Raw genomic sequence first — 18,632 nt, 5'->3', positions numbered from 1 at the left:
GAGACAGTATGTACAAACAAGCTATAAACAGGATAAATTTGTAAATAACCATCAGGGGAAAGGCACTAGAAAAGAGGTTAAGGAATGGCTTCCTATAGAAGGTGGAATTTTAACTGGGGCTCTAAGTAGGCCAAGAAAGACAATAAGCAGTGATTAGGAAGAAGAGCATTCCAGGCAAAACCAGGGTCACTAGATTGAAGAGTATGTGGGGAGGTATAATTTTTTTAAATATGGATTTATATAGCACCTGTGCTAAGCACTTTAAAATATCTTGCTTAATCTTCACAACCATCCTCAGAGGTAGATTAGTCCCATTTTACAGTTGAGGAAACTGAGGCAAACAGAGGTTAAGTTTGAGGTGGCGCCATAGTGCATGGAGCGCCAGGTCTGAAGTCAGGAAGACATCTTCCTGAGTTCAAATCTGGTCTCAGATACTCACTAGCTGGGTGACCCTGGGCAAGTCACTCAACCCTGTTTGCCTCAGTTTCCTCATCTATAAAATTAGCTGGAGAAGGAAAAGGCAAACCACTCCTGTATCTCTGCCAAGAAAATCCCAAATGAGGTCATGAAGAGTCTGACACGATTTAACAACTTTTTCATTGAATTATGGTTCTTTCATGTGTCAAAAATTTATTTTCTCAAATTATTTATAACTTCACTGTGCCCTAGAATGTGACTTATTCTTATGACGGTCCCATGTGTATAAATCAATTCCCTACTTTCTCTTCTTTAGTTCTTTCCAAATCACCACCAAATCCAATTTCTTTATAACCCTAGTCAAGTCTATACCTTTCTTCCTTCCTATTGAGTTTATTTGATTTATATTATTCTATTAGTTGAATTAAACTTTTTTTACATTATCCTCAATTCTAGATTGATGTTAAGGGAAAAAATCCTATTCAAAAGTGAAATGGGCTACTGTGAAGAGTGGTGGATTCTTTCTCCTTAAGGTCCATAAAGAGAGGTTATATAACCATTTGTCGGGAATGGGAAAGTAGAGATTCTTTCATGTACTAGATGGACACTGAGATACTTTCCAATATCAAATTCTGTGAATTTATAATGTGTAATTCTGTGAAAAAAAATATTATGCTATTTTTCTTTTTCCTTATAATTCTTTTTAGAAATAATTTAACTATTCCTCTTAAAATGTGGTTATCACACCTTAGGGGTGAAAATGATAAATACTGATATTCTTTCACTGACAATAACATCTTTAAAAACAATACTATTACCTTCACCTATCTCTCATGATGCTTTCTATTTTGAATTTTTGGAACTAGCTAAAACAATTTTAGTTCATTTGATCTTAAATTGTTGTGCTTTTTGCGCATTAAATGTTTCTTGTAGGCAAGATACTATTAGGTTATGGTTTTTAATCAATTCGACTAGTTTTTCATTTTATAGAGAAATTCATTCCATTTAAATTCAGACTTCTAACTGTTAAATGTGACTTGTCCTCAATCATACTTTGTCAAATTAATTATTTTGTTAGAAGGGAATACAAGATTCCTTATTCCACTAATACTAAAAACTTCCCAACCTTAACATACAAATACTATTAAATATATTTGCATTATTTCAAAAATCAGATGGAATAATATTTGTAAAGCGCTTAACATAGTGCCTTGCACATAGTAGGTCCTTAAGAAATGCTTTTTCCTTTCTCCTTCACCATTTTATACTATTGCCTGCAAGGTAAAGTTGAGGAGTGCATTCTTAGAAATTCCCTCAGTCCTTGAGCAGGTGAGTACAACCAGTAGCATCACCCAATTTGTCTCTTCCAAGATGTCAGTAGGACCAATGGCCCTCCTTGATAACTCCTTTCTCTGACACAGCAGAGTCTTCTTTGTTTTTCTCCTTTTTGCCTTTTCTCTTTTGCCTTTGGTTTGCCAGGTTGTTTTTTTTTTTTACAATTCAGCTATGTATGACCTTACTCCTAATTCTACACTGCAAGAACCTCAAGATTTCAATCTTGTTCTGAGCTCACAAATGCTTCCTTGTCAGGTCCTCATAGAATACAAGGTAAGAGACTCTTTGTTAAATAAAAACCGTCGGGGAGAATTAACAATATAGCAGGAAAAAGTGGCCACCTCCATATTTCTTACAATATCCAAAAAAATGCAATTGAATCAATGACCTAAATACAAAAAAAATCATAAAAAGATTAAAAGAAAATGGAATGGTACATTCATAGCAATTCTGGAGAGGAGAAAAAAACAGCATACTAAAGAAATGGACCCTATTATTAAGATAGTTTTTGCATACGAAAAACCAATAAAATCTAGAAGGAAAAGAAAAAGACCCACCCAATCAGGAGGAAATCTTTGCCACAAGTATTTCTTCGCCATACAAAATATACAAGGAATTGGAACAAATTTATAAAAGTAAGATCTATTCCCCAGTAGATAAGAGATCAAAGGAAAAAAGCAGTTCTCAAAAAAAGACATGAATAAGCAAGGACCATCTGAAAATTTGTTCAAATAGTCTAATAATCTGAAACATAAAAATTTTTAAATTCAAAAATGCCACCTTACCCCCATTGATTTGGCAAAGATTGGTGTTTTTATGATAAAGTTAAGTTCTGGAAGGGATATAAACAGGCTACCACCTTGGGCTATGATAGATGATTCTTGACCAGAATCAGACCTCCACCTCACTTCCTAGTGACTAATAGGCAGAAGCATTATACCCTCTTCCAGCTCCCCTTTATGTACAGTTTTCTCTCATTAGACTATAAGCTACCTGATGGAATGAACAGAGTTTTTTGGCTTGTTTAGTGCAGTGTCTAGCACGTAGTAAACACATAAATGTTTTATCTATCACATTGTTAGTGGAGATGTGACTTGACATAATCATTTTTAAAAGCAAAAGTATTCATACCTACTATGAGTGTTATATCATATGAGTGTTATTTATGAGGGGAAAAGAGTGGTCATCACAAAAAAACAAAACCACTAGGGGTAAGAGGTAGAAGGTCAAGAATATAATTCTGCCAGGTTGAAGTCCTCCTCCAATGGAGTAACCAAGCAGTAGCTTTGATTATGAAACCGCTGGCATGTCTTTTACACCTGCAAATGATAAGTGAAGTAAGAAGAACATGTTGGTCTCCAGAAAGAAAATATAGTAGAAAGATAACTCAATTTCAGTAGGGACCAATGGAAAACACCTGCTGTTTTCCCACTTGTATCAACTACCTTCCTAGCCTAGAACCTGACAAGAGCCGCCGACCTCAAACAGTAACACTACTAATCTTTATATAAATAATTACAAAACTTGAGTATAAAAGGTGAGAGCCTCCCAGGTGGCTCGGCCACTTACAAGAATGGAGACAGTAGGAAGGCTCATTTTTTTAGCCCTTTTAATTTCATCATGTCTGGCAGAAAAAAATTTGACAGAGCCTCAAGGTAAGAAAAACCACATAGGAAACCTGGGGGGGGAGGGTTAAAACGCTAAAACTTCTCTGACCCTCAGGTTCTGTCATCTGTAAAAATGGGGAGAATAAGCGCCGAAGTCTTCCCGGCTCTGCCTTGCTATGATTCCCAAACTCTGGGACTGAGTCTTCATTGACCCACACTTTTCTTTGAAAGAAACTAAGGCACAAGCAGGGTTAGCCCTTCTTGTCAACGGCAAGATGAGCTGGCCAACAATGAGAGGTGTTTTTCTTTTCTTTATTTTTTTTAATAGGTTAATTTATTTTTAGTTTCCAACATTCACTTCCATAGGTTTTAAATTTTCTCCGCCTCTCTCCCTCCCCCTCCCCAAGATGGCCTGCAATCCGATATAGGCTCTCTATATACATTCCTATTAAACATATTTTCACATTAATTAGTCATGTTGTATAGGAGAATTAGAGGTGTTTTTCTTGTAACTGATCATGGAAAGCCTTTTTCATTATAAATACTTGGCTTTCTTATTACTTCACCTATGTGGTAGTGGTAGGGTGTGTCCATGTATGTATTTGCCACCCTCCTCTTCTTCCTCTTTAATATATGGAAAGATCTTATGTATTTTCAACATATAAATTCTAGGAGTTGGAAATTCATTTCTAGGCAGCACCAATCCCTCTATCACTTTGGTTTTTGCCAAGAGGCATTTTTTAAAATGTGCTTACATTTAGTTCATTCTTCATTGTGTAGGGAAATGGGATGGAGGGAATGACTGTAACTGTTGAGCTCTAAAGTACTGTCCCAATCAGGGAGATCGAGCTGCGGGGGCCTCCTAGAAGACGTCCAAAAGGCGATGATCTTGAACCTCAATGCCAATCAAAACTGCACCTGGACAATAGAAAGACCAGTGAACCAAACTGTCAGACTCATCATTTCCTACTTTCAGTAAGTCACTGAGCTTCAATTTCCTCAAATGGGGGGAATAATACTCATTGTACCTACCTCTCAGGGTTGTTGTGGGACTTAAATGGGATAAGGAATGCTAAGTTCTTTGCAAACATAAAGTGCTATATAAATATTGACTACTATATAATATGTAATAGGGGAGGATATGTGCCCTCTTTGCCCTGGAGAACGGTGGGAGGGGGGAAGCAAGAATAACATTAAATGTGTTGATTTCCATAGGAAATTAACAAAGTGGCACCATTGGTGCCCTTCACCCTTCCCATTTGAATACATTACACAAAACAAGATTGCAGGAAGCACAATCCCAATCCAACAGGCATTTATTAAGCTCCAGTTATGTGCGAATCATGTTGTCTGGTGCTAGAGATACACAGATAAAAATGGAATCAATCCTTATACTCTAGTAGAGGGATACAACATTCAAATAGGTAAGTGACACAACCATTTGAGAAGTGAGAGAATTCTAATAACTAAGGGGATAAGAAAGGATTCCTGTGGGAAATGGTAATGTGACCTCCACCTTGAAGAAAACTAAGAATTCCAAGGAACAAAAATGGGGAGTACCTTATGTGATAGCACATGTATAACCTATATCAGATTGCTTGTTGTCTCAGGGAGGGGGGATAGAAGGAAAGAATTTGGGACTTAAAATTTTTAAAAAATCTTAAAATTGTCTTTACATATAATCAGGAAAGAAATAAAATATTAAAAAAGAAAACTGAAGTTTAGACTTAAACTGCTTAGGCAGTCAGGTAAAATAATCTAACATATTTATGCATATACATGTTTCTATGGAAATCAGTCCTAAAACTCTAAATTCACTGGGAATTTTTTTTAATTTCATCAAAAACTCAGCAATCATATATTTACGATAGGCGCCTCCACTTTCTCTTTTTAACTCCTTACAATCCAGCTTCTGGATTTACCATTAACATTAACACTCTCTCTCTGAAGTTACTAATGATCTTTTAGTTGCCAAATCCAATGGCTTTTTTTCAATCCTCACTAGCCTTGAACTCTTTGCAGCATTTGACACTACTGATTACTCTCTCCTTGATTCTCTTCTCTCTCGATTTTCGGGACATCACCATTTCCTGGTTCTCCTACCTGATGGTTCCTTCTTTGCTGGATTCTCTTTCAGATTAGATTATGCTCTCTAACCGTAGGAATCCCTCAGAGTTCAGCCCCCTATAAAGTAAACTCTAGCAGCTCCCTGTCACCTCTAGGCTCAAACACAAAATTCTCTGTTTGGCATTCAAAGCCCTCCATACTTTTCCAGCCTTCTTATACCTTACTCTTCAGTCCAATGACACCGTGTTCCTGGCTGTTCCACCAACAAGATGCTTCATCCCTTGGCTCTGGGCATTCTCTCTGGCTGTCCCCAAGGCCTGGAACACTCTCCCACACTTAAACTACCGACCTCCCTGACTTCCTTGAAGTTCCAACTAAAATCCCACCTTCTACAGGAAGCCTTCCCCAACCTCATTTAAATCTAGGACCTTCCTTCTGTTATTTCCTTTTTATCCTAGGTATGGCTCACTTTGTATATTTGTTTGCATGTTGCCTCCCCCCTTAGATTATAAGCTCCTAGAGGGCAGGATCTATCTTTGGTCTTTTTGTATCCCCAGTGCTTAGCACAGTGACTGGCACATAGTGGGTGCTTAATATATGTTTGTTGATTGATCAATCGACTGATTCAAAGCTCTCTTCCACCTCTGCTACTTACTCCCTACATGATGTTTAGCAAGTTGCATAAAGCCTCACCGGGCCTCAGTTTCCTCATCTACAAAATAAAGTGGTTGATTTAGATGATCTCTACAATCCCTTGAAACTTTAGATCCTTCGATGCAAAGATAAATACAATACTGGTCCCTGCCCCACAAAAGTTTACAATGTACCTGGGAGAGATAAGACATATCTATAATACCAATCAGCATATGTCTAGATAGAAGTTTTTTTAAATACTTTGAAAGAGGGGGGATTCCTTCTATCTTGGCAGATGAAGGAAGTCTTTTTGTAATAGTAGATGCTTCAGTTAGGCTGTAAAGGACAGGTCAGATTTTAACAGCGGGAAAAGGGCTTTCTTGTTTGAGGGATTGAGATGAGCAAAGACTTGGCAGACATAAAGGGCAAAGAAAAATTTGGAAAATGGTGAGTAACCTAGCTTGACAATAGCATGGAGTATATGAAAGGGAGTAATACGGGGAAAAACTGGTAAGGTTGTGCCCCCAGATTGTAGCAGGCCTCACGTGCCACTCTTAGGGATTAACCCAGCAAGCAATGGTGAACCATGGAAGGTTCTGGGCAGGCAAGCAATGATATCAGAACTGGTCTAGATATCTCTGCTCTAGTGACTAGACAGGATACATGTTGGATCAGGGAAAGGGTAGATAAAGGAAAGACCAATCATTTCACAAGTGTTTTTTGCCCACAGACTTGACCCAGATGCAAGCTGTGAAGTTGAAAACATTAAAGTTTATGATGGTGCCACTACTGATACTCCTCTCCTTGGGAAAGTCTGCAGCAAAGTTGACTATGTCCCAATATTTGAATCATCATCTAGCAGCCTGACATTTCAGATATCCACCAGCTCTTCAGTAATCCAAAGAAGCGCCTTTGTTTTCTATTACTACTCAGAAATAAGTAAGTTAGCAGTAATCTAGTAAGAGAAACTTGAAGAAATATACTAGTAAAGTTCAATGAAACCCTGAGTACAATGCCCCAAAGTTTCAGGCTAGGGAGTCCCCAAATATGGCTTTAGTCCAAAAAGCCAGTATTATTGAACATTATATTGGGCACTGTACTAGGTATTGGAGTTGTAAACAAAAAAAAGGCCAACCCTCAACTTCTATTCATTCATATGTATGTATTTATATCTATACACATATGCATATGTATTGCATATTTATATATAGATACAAGTGTGTATACACACATTTGGGAGAGGTGGGGCAGTATTAAAGTCTGTCTGTGTCAGGGGCCGCCTGGCCTTGCATACAGATCTTCCTGATTCTAAAGCTGACTCCCTACCATACCATGCTGCCACTCAAATACATGCTCTATACAAACAAAATACAGAGTCACTGGGAAGAGGAAAGGAATAGCGGTAGAGAACCCTGAGTAAATTACTGAACCCTCCCTAACAATACTGGGTATAATGTTGGGTTTTCACTCCCTTGCAACTGTCAAGGAGCTGAGGCAGAGAAGGAAGGGGGAAAGACCCTGGGTAGCTTTGCAGTCAGGTTCAAGACCTGGCTTATTTGCCGGCTATTTGACAATGGGCCAGGTTCTTTGCCTCTAATAGGTCACAGTTTCCACATTTATAAAAGGATAAAGACATAGTACTTTGGTGTAACTCACAGGACTTTTGTGATTTCAAATGATACAACCTATATCAAGTGCTTGTGTTATCTAATGCAAACTGTTATTGATACTGCAAAAATTAAAGCCTGCATGCAGGGGTCTGAAACAAATCAGATTTTCTTTCTCATAACCTGACTAGAGATCGAACAGGATAACTTCAAGATTACACGATGGTGGGGCCATGGCCAAATCACTTCATCTCTCTGTAGAGAGGAAAGGAAGAATTCTTATCATAATTGAACTTCGTGCAAGCCAAGGTGCCCCAATATTAAACCTAGCTAATATTTAACAAAGTCACTGACCTTGCTTGCACCTAGATTGGTACATTTAGTCCTTTACTTTGTCACTGCAGGTAATGATAACTGTGGAGGCTACCTTGATGATTTTGGAGGCTCCTTTACCAGCCCTAATTACCCAAACTCACACCCAGAGTTTGCTTATTGCGTGTGGCACATACGAGTGGATGAGGGCTACATAATAGATCTGACCTTCAAAGAGATTTTGTAAGTATTATACTCTGCTTAACCTACATGTCGTTGTAGTTATGTGAAGCGCAGTAAATCTTAGTTCCTTCTGTAGAGAGAAGTAGTAAATGAAATGCCCAGGTTCATTTAATGATCTGGTAACAAATCAGATTATCTATTTTCAAGGAATTAAAATATAAAGAAAACTGATAATATCTACATATATAATATCTACATTACATACATATATATATTTGAAAATTATATGTAGTTTAAATTGTTGTTGTTCAGTTGTGTCCAACTCATTGTGATCCTATTTGGGGTTTTCTTGGCAAAGATACTGGAGTGATTTGCCATTTCCTTCTCCAGCTCACTTTATAGATAAGGAAACTTCGGCAAACAGGGTTAAGTGACTTGACCAAGGTCACACATCTATTATGTAAAGTCACATTTAGAACTCAGGTCTTCCTGACACTCCATCTACTGTGCTACTTAGCTACCCAAGCTATCAACAGTCATATGAAAATATGCTCTAAATCACTATTGATTAGAAGTGGGGAACCTGCAGCTTCAAGGCCGCATGTGGCCTTCTATGTCCTTGGATGCAGCCTTTTGACTGAGTCCAAGTTTTACAGAACAAATCCTTTTATTAAGGAGATTTGTTCTGTGAAGTTTGGATTCAGTCAAAGGGCCCCACTTGGGACCTACAGGGCCGCATGTGGCCTCAAGACTGCAGGTTCCCCACACCTGGATTAGACAAAGGCAAATTAAAACAACTCTGAGGCACCACTTCACACTTAACAGATTGGCTAATATGACAGAAATGGAAAATGACAAATGTTGGAAGAGATGTAGAAAAACTGGGACACTAATGTCCTGAACTGATTCAACCATTCTAGAGAACAATTTGGAACTATGCCCAATGGAATATAAAACTGTCCATATCCTTCGATACAGCAATACCACTATTAGAGCTGGGCTATTGCCAGTCATCTTGACTCTTGTCTTGACACTGGATTCCAGTAACTCTGGAGGAGGGAGTGAGGCTGATGACTTTGCACAGATCTGCCTCACAAATCCAATTTACACACAAGTCAAGACACGACCCTTGTGATGTCATTGGTCCTCTTGGAGAATGAAGGACGAACAACATTATATGCATGTGTATATATATGTGTGTATATATATATGTGTGTGTGTGTGTGTGTGTGTATATGTGTGTTTGTATACACACATATATACACACACATATATACATACACACACATATATCTATATCTATGGAGTTGGAGGATCTGAATTTGAATTCTACCTCTTCCTCATGAGTGAGAGGAAGTATAACCTGTATGCAAGTTCATTTAACCTCTATAGGCCTCAATTTTGTCATCTATAAAACAAAGGGGTCAGACTAAATGATCTCCAAAGCTCATACGAGATCTATAATTATCTTATGATCCTGTGACCTTATGAGTCTATTGTTAAAAATTCAGAAGGCATCATTATTAGCAAGCAGCATTGGCCTTAAAGCCAGAAGACTCTAGTTTAGCTTCTGGTCTTGAAGCAGAGCTGCCATGGGCCCACAGGGCAAGTTACCTTCATCTCTCTAAATCTCTAGTTTCCTCATTTGTGAAGATTACACTTGGACTTCTAATTTTACAGGGTTGTTAGGTAAGTACTTTGTAAACCAGAATGTGTTTATGTGTGAATTTACTATGATTTAGTTTTTACAAAATCAGTTTCCATTGCAGAAACATTCTAATCATTTGAGCTTCATGGTTGTCAGGATTGTGGGATCAATAGTTGCTGTTTGCACCCTGAAAAATCTACTCATCACATTTCCCTGATTCTCTAGCTTAGAAATAGATGACAATTGCAGATTTGACTTTGTTGCTGTCTATGACGGTCCCTCTACAAATTCCGGCTTACTTGCACAAGTGTGTGGTCGGATCACACCCACCTTTCAATCTTCTTCAAATACCCTGACAGTTGTGCTCTCTACGGATTATGCCAATTCCTACCGAGGCTTCTCTGCTACTTATTCTCCAATTTATGAAAAAGAGGTCAACGGTAGGTCACAATTCCATGTTATCTTATTGGTTTTTTAATATTAAGACTGCATGAAGTCATTCTTTTAATAAACTAGGTATCAGGTGCATAATATGTACTTCGCAGTATATTCGGCCTTGTGGTAGATACAAAGATCAACAATGAATGGTTCCTGCCTTCACGTTCTAGAATCAAATAAGTTTTATTGTTAGCTGCTTGTGATTTTCCACCGTTCTCACACCAAAGACACAAGGCCTCATTTCAAGCTCTGGGGCAGGGGTTCTTTAGCGTGGTAGATTCCTTTGGCAATCTGGTCGAGTCAATGGACCCCTTCTCTGAAGGATGTTTTCAATTGCATAAAATCAGATACATAGGATTACAAAAGGAACCAATTACACTGAAATACAGTTGTCAAAATGTATTTTTAAAAATTCACAGAGCCCAGGTTAAGAACCCCTAAGAGTCTGGGGATTAAATGTGTCTCTTTGACTATCTTCCTCTAAATGTAGAAAATACAAATTAGTTTTCCACCCTTTTGCAGTGGGAGAAGTAAATGGAATGGGGTGAAAATAAAACAAGATACTCCCCACCTTGTGATCTCACTAAATTCCTTTAGAAATCAGAGTTGTGTCCCACTTTCAGTAAATTGTAATCCAAATTAAACTGAGTATTAGTAAGTAGTCTCTAATCTGGGGACTGAATGTTAAGGACTTTGGAATAAGCAGTAATCTATTCTGTAATTAATAAATTTAAAAATCTCAAATACAGTAAGACATTTCTAACATAACCCAGAGGTTCCCTAAAGCCAAGGCCTAAAAGTATAATCTTAGTATTTTTCTGACTTGAAAACAGACCATCTAGAAGGTTACAATAATAAATATTAGCCTTACAAACTCTAATGTGCAATTGGAAGTTCTTAAGAACAGAGAATGGTGTAACTGTATGCCATCTCTCCTCCTCAGAATCTGGGGCAAAATGCCTTTCAGCATTTCACTTGTATGGATATTCCTTTATGACAATCTTCATGGAAACCAGCAGGTCCCAACTTGCATAAAGCATAACTGTATCCTCTTTTCATCACAGCATCTTTGAGCTGTTCTTCTGACCAAATGACAGCTATCATAGGCAAATCTTATCTGGAGTCGCTTCACTATAATGAGAATGACTTTCAACTGAATGATCCACTGTGCACACCAAGAATATCAAATGTTTTGGAATTTTCTTTCCCTCTGAATGAATGTGGTACAATTAAACAGGTAAACCTTGACGATGATGTGTAATAATGAGTTTAAGTGATCCCCAAGTAGATGCATACATCAAGGCAATTGAAGAATGATGCTTTTATTATCATTCCCTAAAGTTTAAGAAAAATATGTTTAAAAAATGAACCAAGTTTAAAAGTTAAGGGACACAAAAGCTTAATAGTCTAATGAGAATTTATATATGTGATATCAGCATCTTCTAAATTTAGATGTTTGCTCAGAAAAGTTCAAAGCACTTCCTACTATATTCTTTTATCTTTCATCCGTTACTATAAAACGAGATGATAAAGATGTCCTGTTCATTCAGGCACTATTAAGCATTGGGGTTACAAAGACAAAAATGATCTCAAAGAGCTTACCTTTGTCTGAGAGGAAATAGCACATACGTAGATGAAGTTAGGCAAAATAATTTCAGGGAAAGAGCATTAAATGAGTTGGGCAAGGCTTTGGAAGGATGTAGGCACTTACAAGGGGATTATAAATGTGTATAAAGAGGGAGGGAAGAAGAAAACAAGCATTTATTAAGCACCTACTTTGTGCGGGGCACATGCTAAGAGCTTTATGAATATTATCACACTTGATCCTCACAACCCTGGGAGGGAGGTGTCATATTCTCCCCCTTTTACAGTAAGGAAACTTCAGGTAAACGAAAATTAAATGACTTAGCCAGCCACAGAGCTAGCCATTTCTGATCTCGGCGTGGTGCCATAGATAGAATGCTAGACTTGGAGTCAGAAGTTATGGATTCAGGTTCTGACTCAGATACTTCATATTTATATCACTATCGCCAAGTCACTTAACTTGTCTGAATCAATTTCTTCAATTGAAAAATGGACCTGAGTACCATCTACCAAATCTACTTTACATGGCTGTGAGGATCAGATAGGATAATGGACTTGACAAGGCTCTGCAGAATAAATATAAGTAGTATTACTAAAGTTTCTGGGCCAAGGTAACATGACCAGTATCAGAATTTAGAGATGACTGTTCAGATGTCTAGTCTATTCACTCCTATCCACCAGGTCCAGAGTTTTTAAAATTTCTTGGCCTGTAGTAGGAGGGCATAAGTTCTCACCATACTGGGCAGGAAAAAAAAAAACAAAAAACCCTGAACTAAAATATTTACCAGGATGAATAAGAAGAATGATGTTACAGAAACAGCAAAAAAAGTATCAAGTTAATTGGTATTAGAAACAAGTGTAACTGTTGTGGTGTCAGTGTTTACATGACAAAGATAATAAACTCATGGAACTAGGACCCTGGAGGGCTACCCAGGAAGCATTTCTTTGTTGCTCACTGGCTGTTACAGAAACATTCTATGCAGTATTCATTGATCCAATTGGCAATATAGTTATGTCCAATGATGAAAATTGACTGTTTATTATTGTTTAACCTATTTTTTTGCTATTATTCTTTCTCATCGCCCCAGTATTTTCAGACACAAAAATAAATTTGATTTGTATTGTGCTTCGTACTCATGTAGAATCTTTAATCCAAGCTTTTTGTTTCTGTCTGTTTTTAAATGAGGTTTGTGCCTATTTTCAGAAATATTTTGTGCCTAACGCTGGATTAGTGCTACAATTGTTATAGATAATGTTACTTGCATCTGGTCCTACAGGTCGAAGATCACGCCATTACTTACACGAACATCCTCACCGTTACTAACTCCTCCAGTTCTGTGGTGATCACTCGTAAGAAACATCTCCAGATTATTCTGAAATGTGAGATGGAAAACAACTCCACTGTAGAAATAATGTACATAACAGAAGATGATATAATTAAAAATATAAGTGCCTTGGGGAAATACAATATAAGCATGGCTTTTTATGAGTCAGAATCCTTCAACAATCCTATACTCAGTTCACCATACTACGTGGATTTGAACCAAACACTCTTTGTTCAAGTCAGTCTTCATGTGCTAGATCCAAACCTAGTGGTGTTCCTTGATACTTGTACAGCATCTCCCACATCTGACTTGGCCCCACCAACGTATGACCTAATCAGGAGTGGGTAAGTACTTATACAATCATACTTAGCAATAGCATTGTTATTTTCTTAGAATTTTAATGGTATAACTTTATTTTTAAATTATGTATTTCCCAGTGTCTCCTCTCTCCTACTTTCAGAAAGCCACCCAATATGAGAGGATGAAAAAATAAGGGGAAAAAAAGCTCAGCAAAGCCAACCAGACAACTATGACATTTTAAAAAAAAAAAAAGTCTGTCACATGCAGTGTTCCACACTGCAAAGGATACCTTTCCATATCTCTTTACTTTGGGGTCAAGTTTGATCATTATAATTTTGCAGCAACAATAAAAAATTAATACTAAAACATTGGAATGCCCAAGACAGGAACATCTTTCTTATATGCTAGAAGTATTTTAATAAATCATTGTAAACTAACAAAAAAAAAATAAATTGAATTGTGACTCTTTGATGTAAACCAAGAAGGTTCAAAAAGTTGAATAGGAAATTATTTTGATCCAAACGTTTTCTGGCGTTAAAAATGTGAGATTTGTAATTTTTAATAGAGTAATTTTATATGGTTAACATCTAAGGGGTCACGCAAGAGAAAATAATTTCAGTTGGATCCTCTTCTTTAAGATTTGGGGATCTATACACAGGATCTTTGCCGGCGGAAATAAATTTGTTCTTAGGATTGTTTTATGCTAGTTTAACTTTTCTTCTAAACTTCTGTATATCTTCACTATAAACTCAGTAATTGTAAACTCTTGTCAATCTCTGAAAATAGCCCATCCTTTCAAAATATTATGCTATTAATGTATCTGCACAAAGCACTACTCTTGTGCTTCACCAAGACAAAAGAGATGACTCTGGATTCTCAAAGGCAATGCCAATAGAATGAAAACTCTGGCAAGTTTTTACCATGTGGGAGGTTTTAAATATGACTGATTTAGTCTGCAGTCTAGGAACAAGTCTATTTAAATATAAAGAGTAGAACCAGTAGGTGACTACTTGGTGATGAATTCTTCGATTCATGACAACCTATTAGTAAAAAAAAAAATTCAAAATGACTTTCTGTCCTGTGTAACTACTTCTGCAGTGACAATGAACAAGTGGGAGAAAAGGGGGCAGACAGGACTAGGCGTTACAGTTTTTATAAAATTATCTGCGAATTCTCTAAATGAAAGATCCCAATGGTCCAATGACCACATGAATATGTATCACTTAAGAAAATGAATGTCAATCTACAAATGAAACCAAGAGACAAAAGAAAGATAGAGTTATATGGAAGGATGGTAGAACTACATGGTCCATGGGTTCTTCTAAGAGGAAAACAGAGGAGATGACAAAGTTGGTTTTCCCATGCATCTTCAAAGGAAGCAAGAAGCATCATTTTATGGGATGTCATCATCTTATATTGTAGTGCTAACTATTCGCAAAAAGATCACGTTGAAAATAAATTCAGGTTGGGTGTTAACATCTGTTGTAGACTATGAGGAGGCTGAGGTCTACAAAGAACTCAACAGAACCTTCCAAATTACAGCAACATGTACTTTTTACTTGGTGATTTAAATGCAAAAGTAAACATAAAGGAGAATGGAAAAAAATGTTGGAAAATATAGCTTGGGAATAAGAAAATAAGGAGTCAAAGGACTGATAGTAGATGATACAGAAACCTTATACTTCTATTCCATTGGTCTGTTCCTTGAGAAAAGAATTGGAAGGTACTGGATACAGCAAGTCCCAAATAGCATATTACAAAATAAACTTTTTTTTTCCATTTTAAGCCATGAATTAAATGGAAGTTACTCCCAAAAGAGCTTTTTGAATACTGCCAGACTACTGACTTGTTAGAACAAAATAATAAAACTAGAAGAATAAAAATATAAGGTACGCAGCTAAAACTGCTCACATCTATTTTAAACAAACTACTGATGCCCCCTAAATGGGAAATTGGTGGAGGAAAGGACATTGACAGGCTCTAACCATTTCCAAAAGAAGCTGATGTAATCAGTCACCACAACAAGCAATTTAAAGGAGCCTAGAAGCCATGTTGGCCAACAAATGTTTGATTGTCTTACCAGGCAGAGATGGCAGCCAAAGGCAGGACCAGTTTAGTGTCAACTGGTCTATAAAAATTTTCAGAAGATGAACAGTACAAGTAGTATTTTGACTCATAAAATGACAAACGCCACAGAAGGAAAAACTAGTTTAAAGTAAACTTGGTGAAAAATTCAACTAAGCAGTCATCCCATTTAGGAATAAAATTGAACAGGTAAAAATGAGGGGGAAAATTTTTTTTAGTGAATCATTTTCACATCAAAAACACCCCATTGAACTGTAATGGAACATTCCTAGATGCTCTACATGAAGAACAAACAACGCAGCTGGAGTAGAACAAATGTATCCAGTCAATTGATCAAGAAGCATTTAAGTGCCTACTATGTGACAGGTTTTGAGTCACTGAAGGACTAATTTTCAAGGTATCTGAAAGAGGGAAGGAGTACAGAGGCAATGAGATCACAGACATATTAAAATACTGTCATGGCAGGATGGGGTGCTTTCCCCCCATAAGTGGCAACAATTTTACACCAAACCTTCCACATTCTTGCTCATTCCTATTTTTTTTTAACTGTTTTAAACAAGGGAAAAGATCTGAGGATAGAGGGCAGTCAACTTCCGAGTACATAAAACTCCAGAACTGAAAAGGACCTGCATTGAACTCATGACTGGTTAGCATTCTGAGAAGTAGCTAATTAATGCAAACTTGTTATTCTCTTTTTTGTTAAATTCTACATTCCCAAATCTTATTTTACTTGAGAGTTGAGGAGTGGTCACCAGCCAGGCCAATGAGAAGAAAATTGTCATCTGTACCCAATATTTAGGTTAAAATCATTTTTAACTTCTCTATAAATTCTGTTACAGATGTAGTAAAGATGATACTTGTAAGATCTATCCCCTATCTGGACACTATGGAAGATTTCAATTCAGTGCTTTTAAGTTCTTGAGAAGACTTGGATCTGTTTATCTCCAATGTAAAGTTTTGATTTGTGAAAGTAATGATGCACAATCTCGATGTAATCAAGGTTGTGTCTCTAGAAGAAAAAGGGCTATTTCTTCATATAAATGGAAGACAGAATCAGTCATAGGTCCTATTCGTCTGAAGACAGATCACATTACAAGTAGCAATCCAGGTAAGCAAAATGCTATTTATGAAATAGAGAATCAAGAGGGAGAATATTCAAGTTGTCATTCTTACAGCATGTAAATTTCAAGTTTAAAGGTTTTAGAGAGAAATATTTTGACAAAGTCCTAAATTATTTATCAGTGCTTTTATTTTCAAAATGTCAATAAATTTTTAAACTATTTTCTCTACTTGCTAGTTATTAACAAAATTATCAAAACATTTTAAACATTCCATACATAGCTCTATCACAATGACTGTATGATTTTAATTAAATTTGCAATATTTCACTTGAATATTTGAATCCTCCACCAAAGTCATTCTGCTACCTCCCCAAGAAAGTCTTTGAAGGCTCTGTTGGTAGAGTATAAATTCTGGCAGGTTCTACCAAACCCCCCCACCTCACCCAAAAAAAAAAAAAAAAGGCTTTGACCAAGTATTGTCTCAGGGCCAATTACACATTCTGCTCCAAATCCCCTAGGAGTTGGGACCTACAAGGCCTTGAAAATGTGTGGCTGGAGCATTTGTTAAAAGGAAAAACAAATTATCTTTGAAGATAAAACTGTGGTTTATTATTAAAAGTCTAGAGGAAAATAATCTAGATAGAAATGAACCTGGCATATCACCACAGCAGAAAGTACAATAGACCTTAAGCTGTGTTTGAACCTCAGTTACCTCATCTGTAAAATGAAGAGAGCGACCCATGTTCTACCTACCTTTGAGAACTGCTCAAAGAACCAAATGAGATAATGTATGTAAAAATTCTTTGTAAACAGAGCGTCAAATAATCTAAATTATGAATGCCATGTGTTGTTACTACTTCCAAAAATGTTAACATTCATCATCTCAGTTGGCAGTCAACTTCTTATCTAGTCAAATTTTTAAACATACACCACAGAATATGTTAAGAACATATTCACTGGAGATATTTTAATCACTTGGTTATAAAATTATTTGATATTAATTTGAAATTAAAATTAGGTATAGAAATTATCCACAGAAAGAAATTATCCTGTTTGCATTTCAAAGAAAGCTGATCAGTTAAATGCTTATGAAATAGATTTTCCCATACTGCATCAAGTCATTTAGTTACCACTGATGACTGCTGTTTTCATTTCAAAATTATGTTTGAATTACATTGAGTGCAATTTCTCATCTGTATTCAAAGCTCAATTAATCCTATATGGAAAAACTTCATTCTAAAGTTCAAACTGACACATTCAATACATCATTTGAAACTGATATGTTTTCAAATCTGCCCACTGCTCTTCCCGTTTACAGTTGCCATCAAATCTATGTGTCTGTATCTGTGTGACTATTCACAGATATGTGTATGGATGTTGTTGTTTAATTGTTTTCAGTTATGACCGACTCTTCATGAGTCTACTTGGGGTTTTCCTGGCAAAGATATTGGAGTAGTTTGCTATTTCCTTCTCCAACTCATTTTACAGACAAGAAAACTGAGGCAACAGGGTTAAGTGAATTGCCCAAGGTCACAGCGCTAGTGTCTAAGGCTATATCAAGAAGCATTTTCCTGACTCCAGGCCTGGCACTCTATCCACTGTGCCACCTAGCTACCCTATGTATGGATATGTATTATAAATATATATAAATGAACCCAAAATTTATATACCATCATCCTTGCTAGAAAAAGTCTAAGTCTCCTAAGTAATTTACTATGCTGAAAAAACTCTTTTCTTTTTCTGGATCTGATGTCTTTTTTCTAACTAAAGAATTTCAGAATCAAGTCCACGCAGAAGAAAATCAACAGGCACAGCCATTCAGCAGTTTAAATATCCTTTCCTTTATGGTTTTGGCTCTGAATGTGGCGATTGTGGCAGCAATGTTAGTGAGACAGTACAGAAATCGTGGAACAGAATGCCAATACCAGAAGCTACAGAGTTACTGATGGAAATATCCAGTCTTATGTGAGAAACGTTTTCCCAAAACATATACTAAAATGTCGTTCCAGGGATGGGCAGTTAATTAATAC

General features: G+C 36.8%; 1 protein-coding gene across 1 annotated transcript in view; it reads left to right on the top strand.

Moving 5' to 3' along the window:
- Positions 1-18,548, top strand: part of LOC118829577 (deleted in malignant brain tumors 1 protein-like) — a 185,857-nt gene extending 167,309 nt beyond the window's left edge. The window contains 9 exon segments of the mRNA XM_036736542.1: positions 3,290-3,407; positions 4,199-4,334; positions 6,790-6,998; positions 8,071-8,221; positions 10,035-10,249; positions 11,312-11,484; positions 13,109-13,500; positions 16,381-16,649; positions 18,373-18,548. Coding sequence (XP_036592437.1) covers positions 3,290-3,407; positions 4,199-4,334; positions 6,790-6,998; positions 8,071-8,221; positions 10,035-10,249; positions 11,312-11,484; positions 13,109-13,500; positions 16,381-16,649; positions 18,373-18,548 — 1,839 coding nt within the window.
- The last annotated feature ends 84 nt before the right edge of the window (positions 18,549-18,632 follow it).

The sequence above is a fragment of the Trichosurus vulpecula genome, chromosome 8, assembly GCF_011100635.1.
Source record: "Trichosurus vulpecula isolate mTriVul1 chromosome 8, mTriVul1.pri, whole genome shotgun sequence".
NCBI lineage: Eukaryota > Metazoa > Chordata > Mammalia > Diprotodontia > Phalangeridae > Trichosurus > Trichosurus vulpecula.
This window is presented reverse-complemented; position numbering and strand designations above follow the sequence as displayed.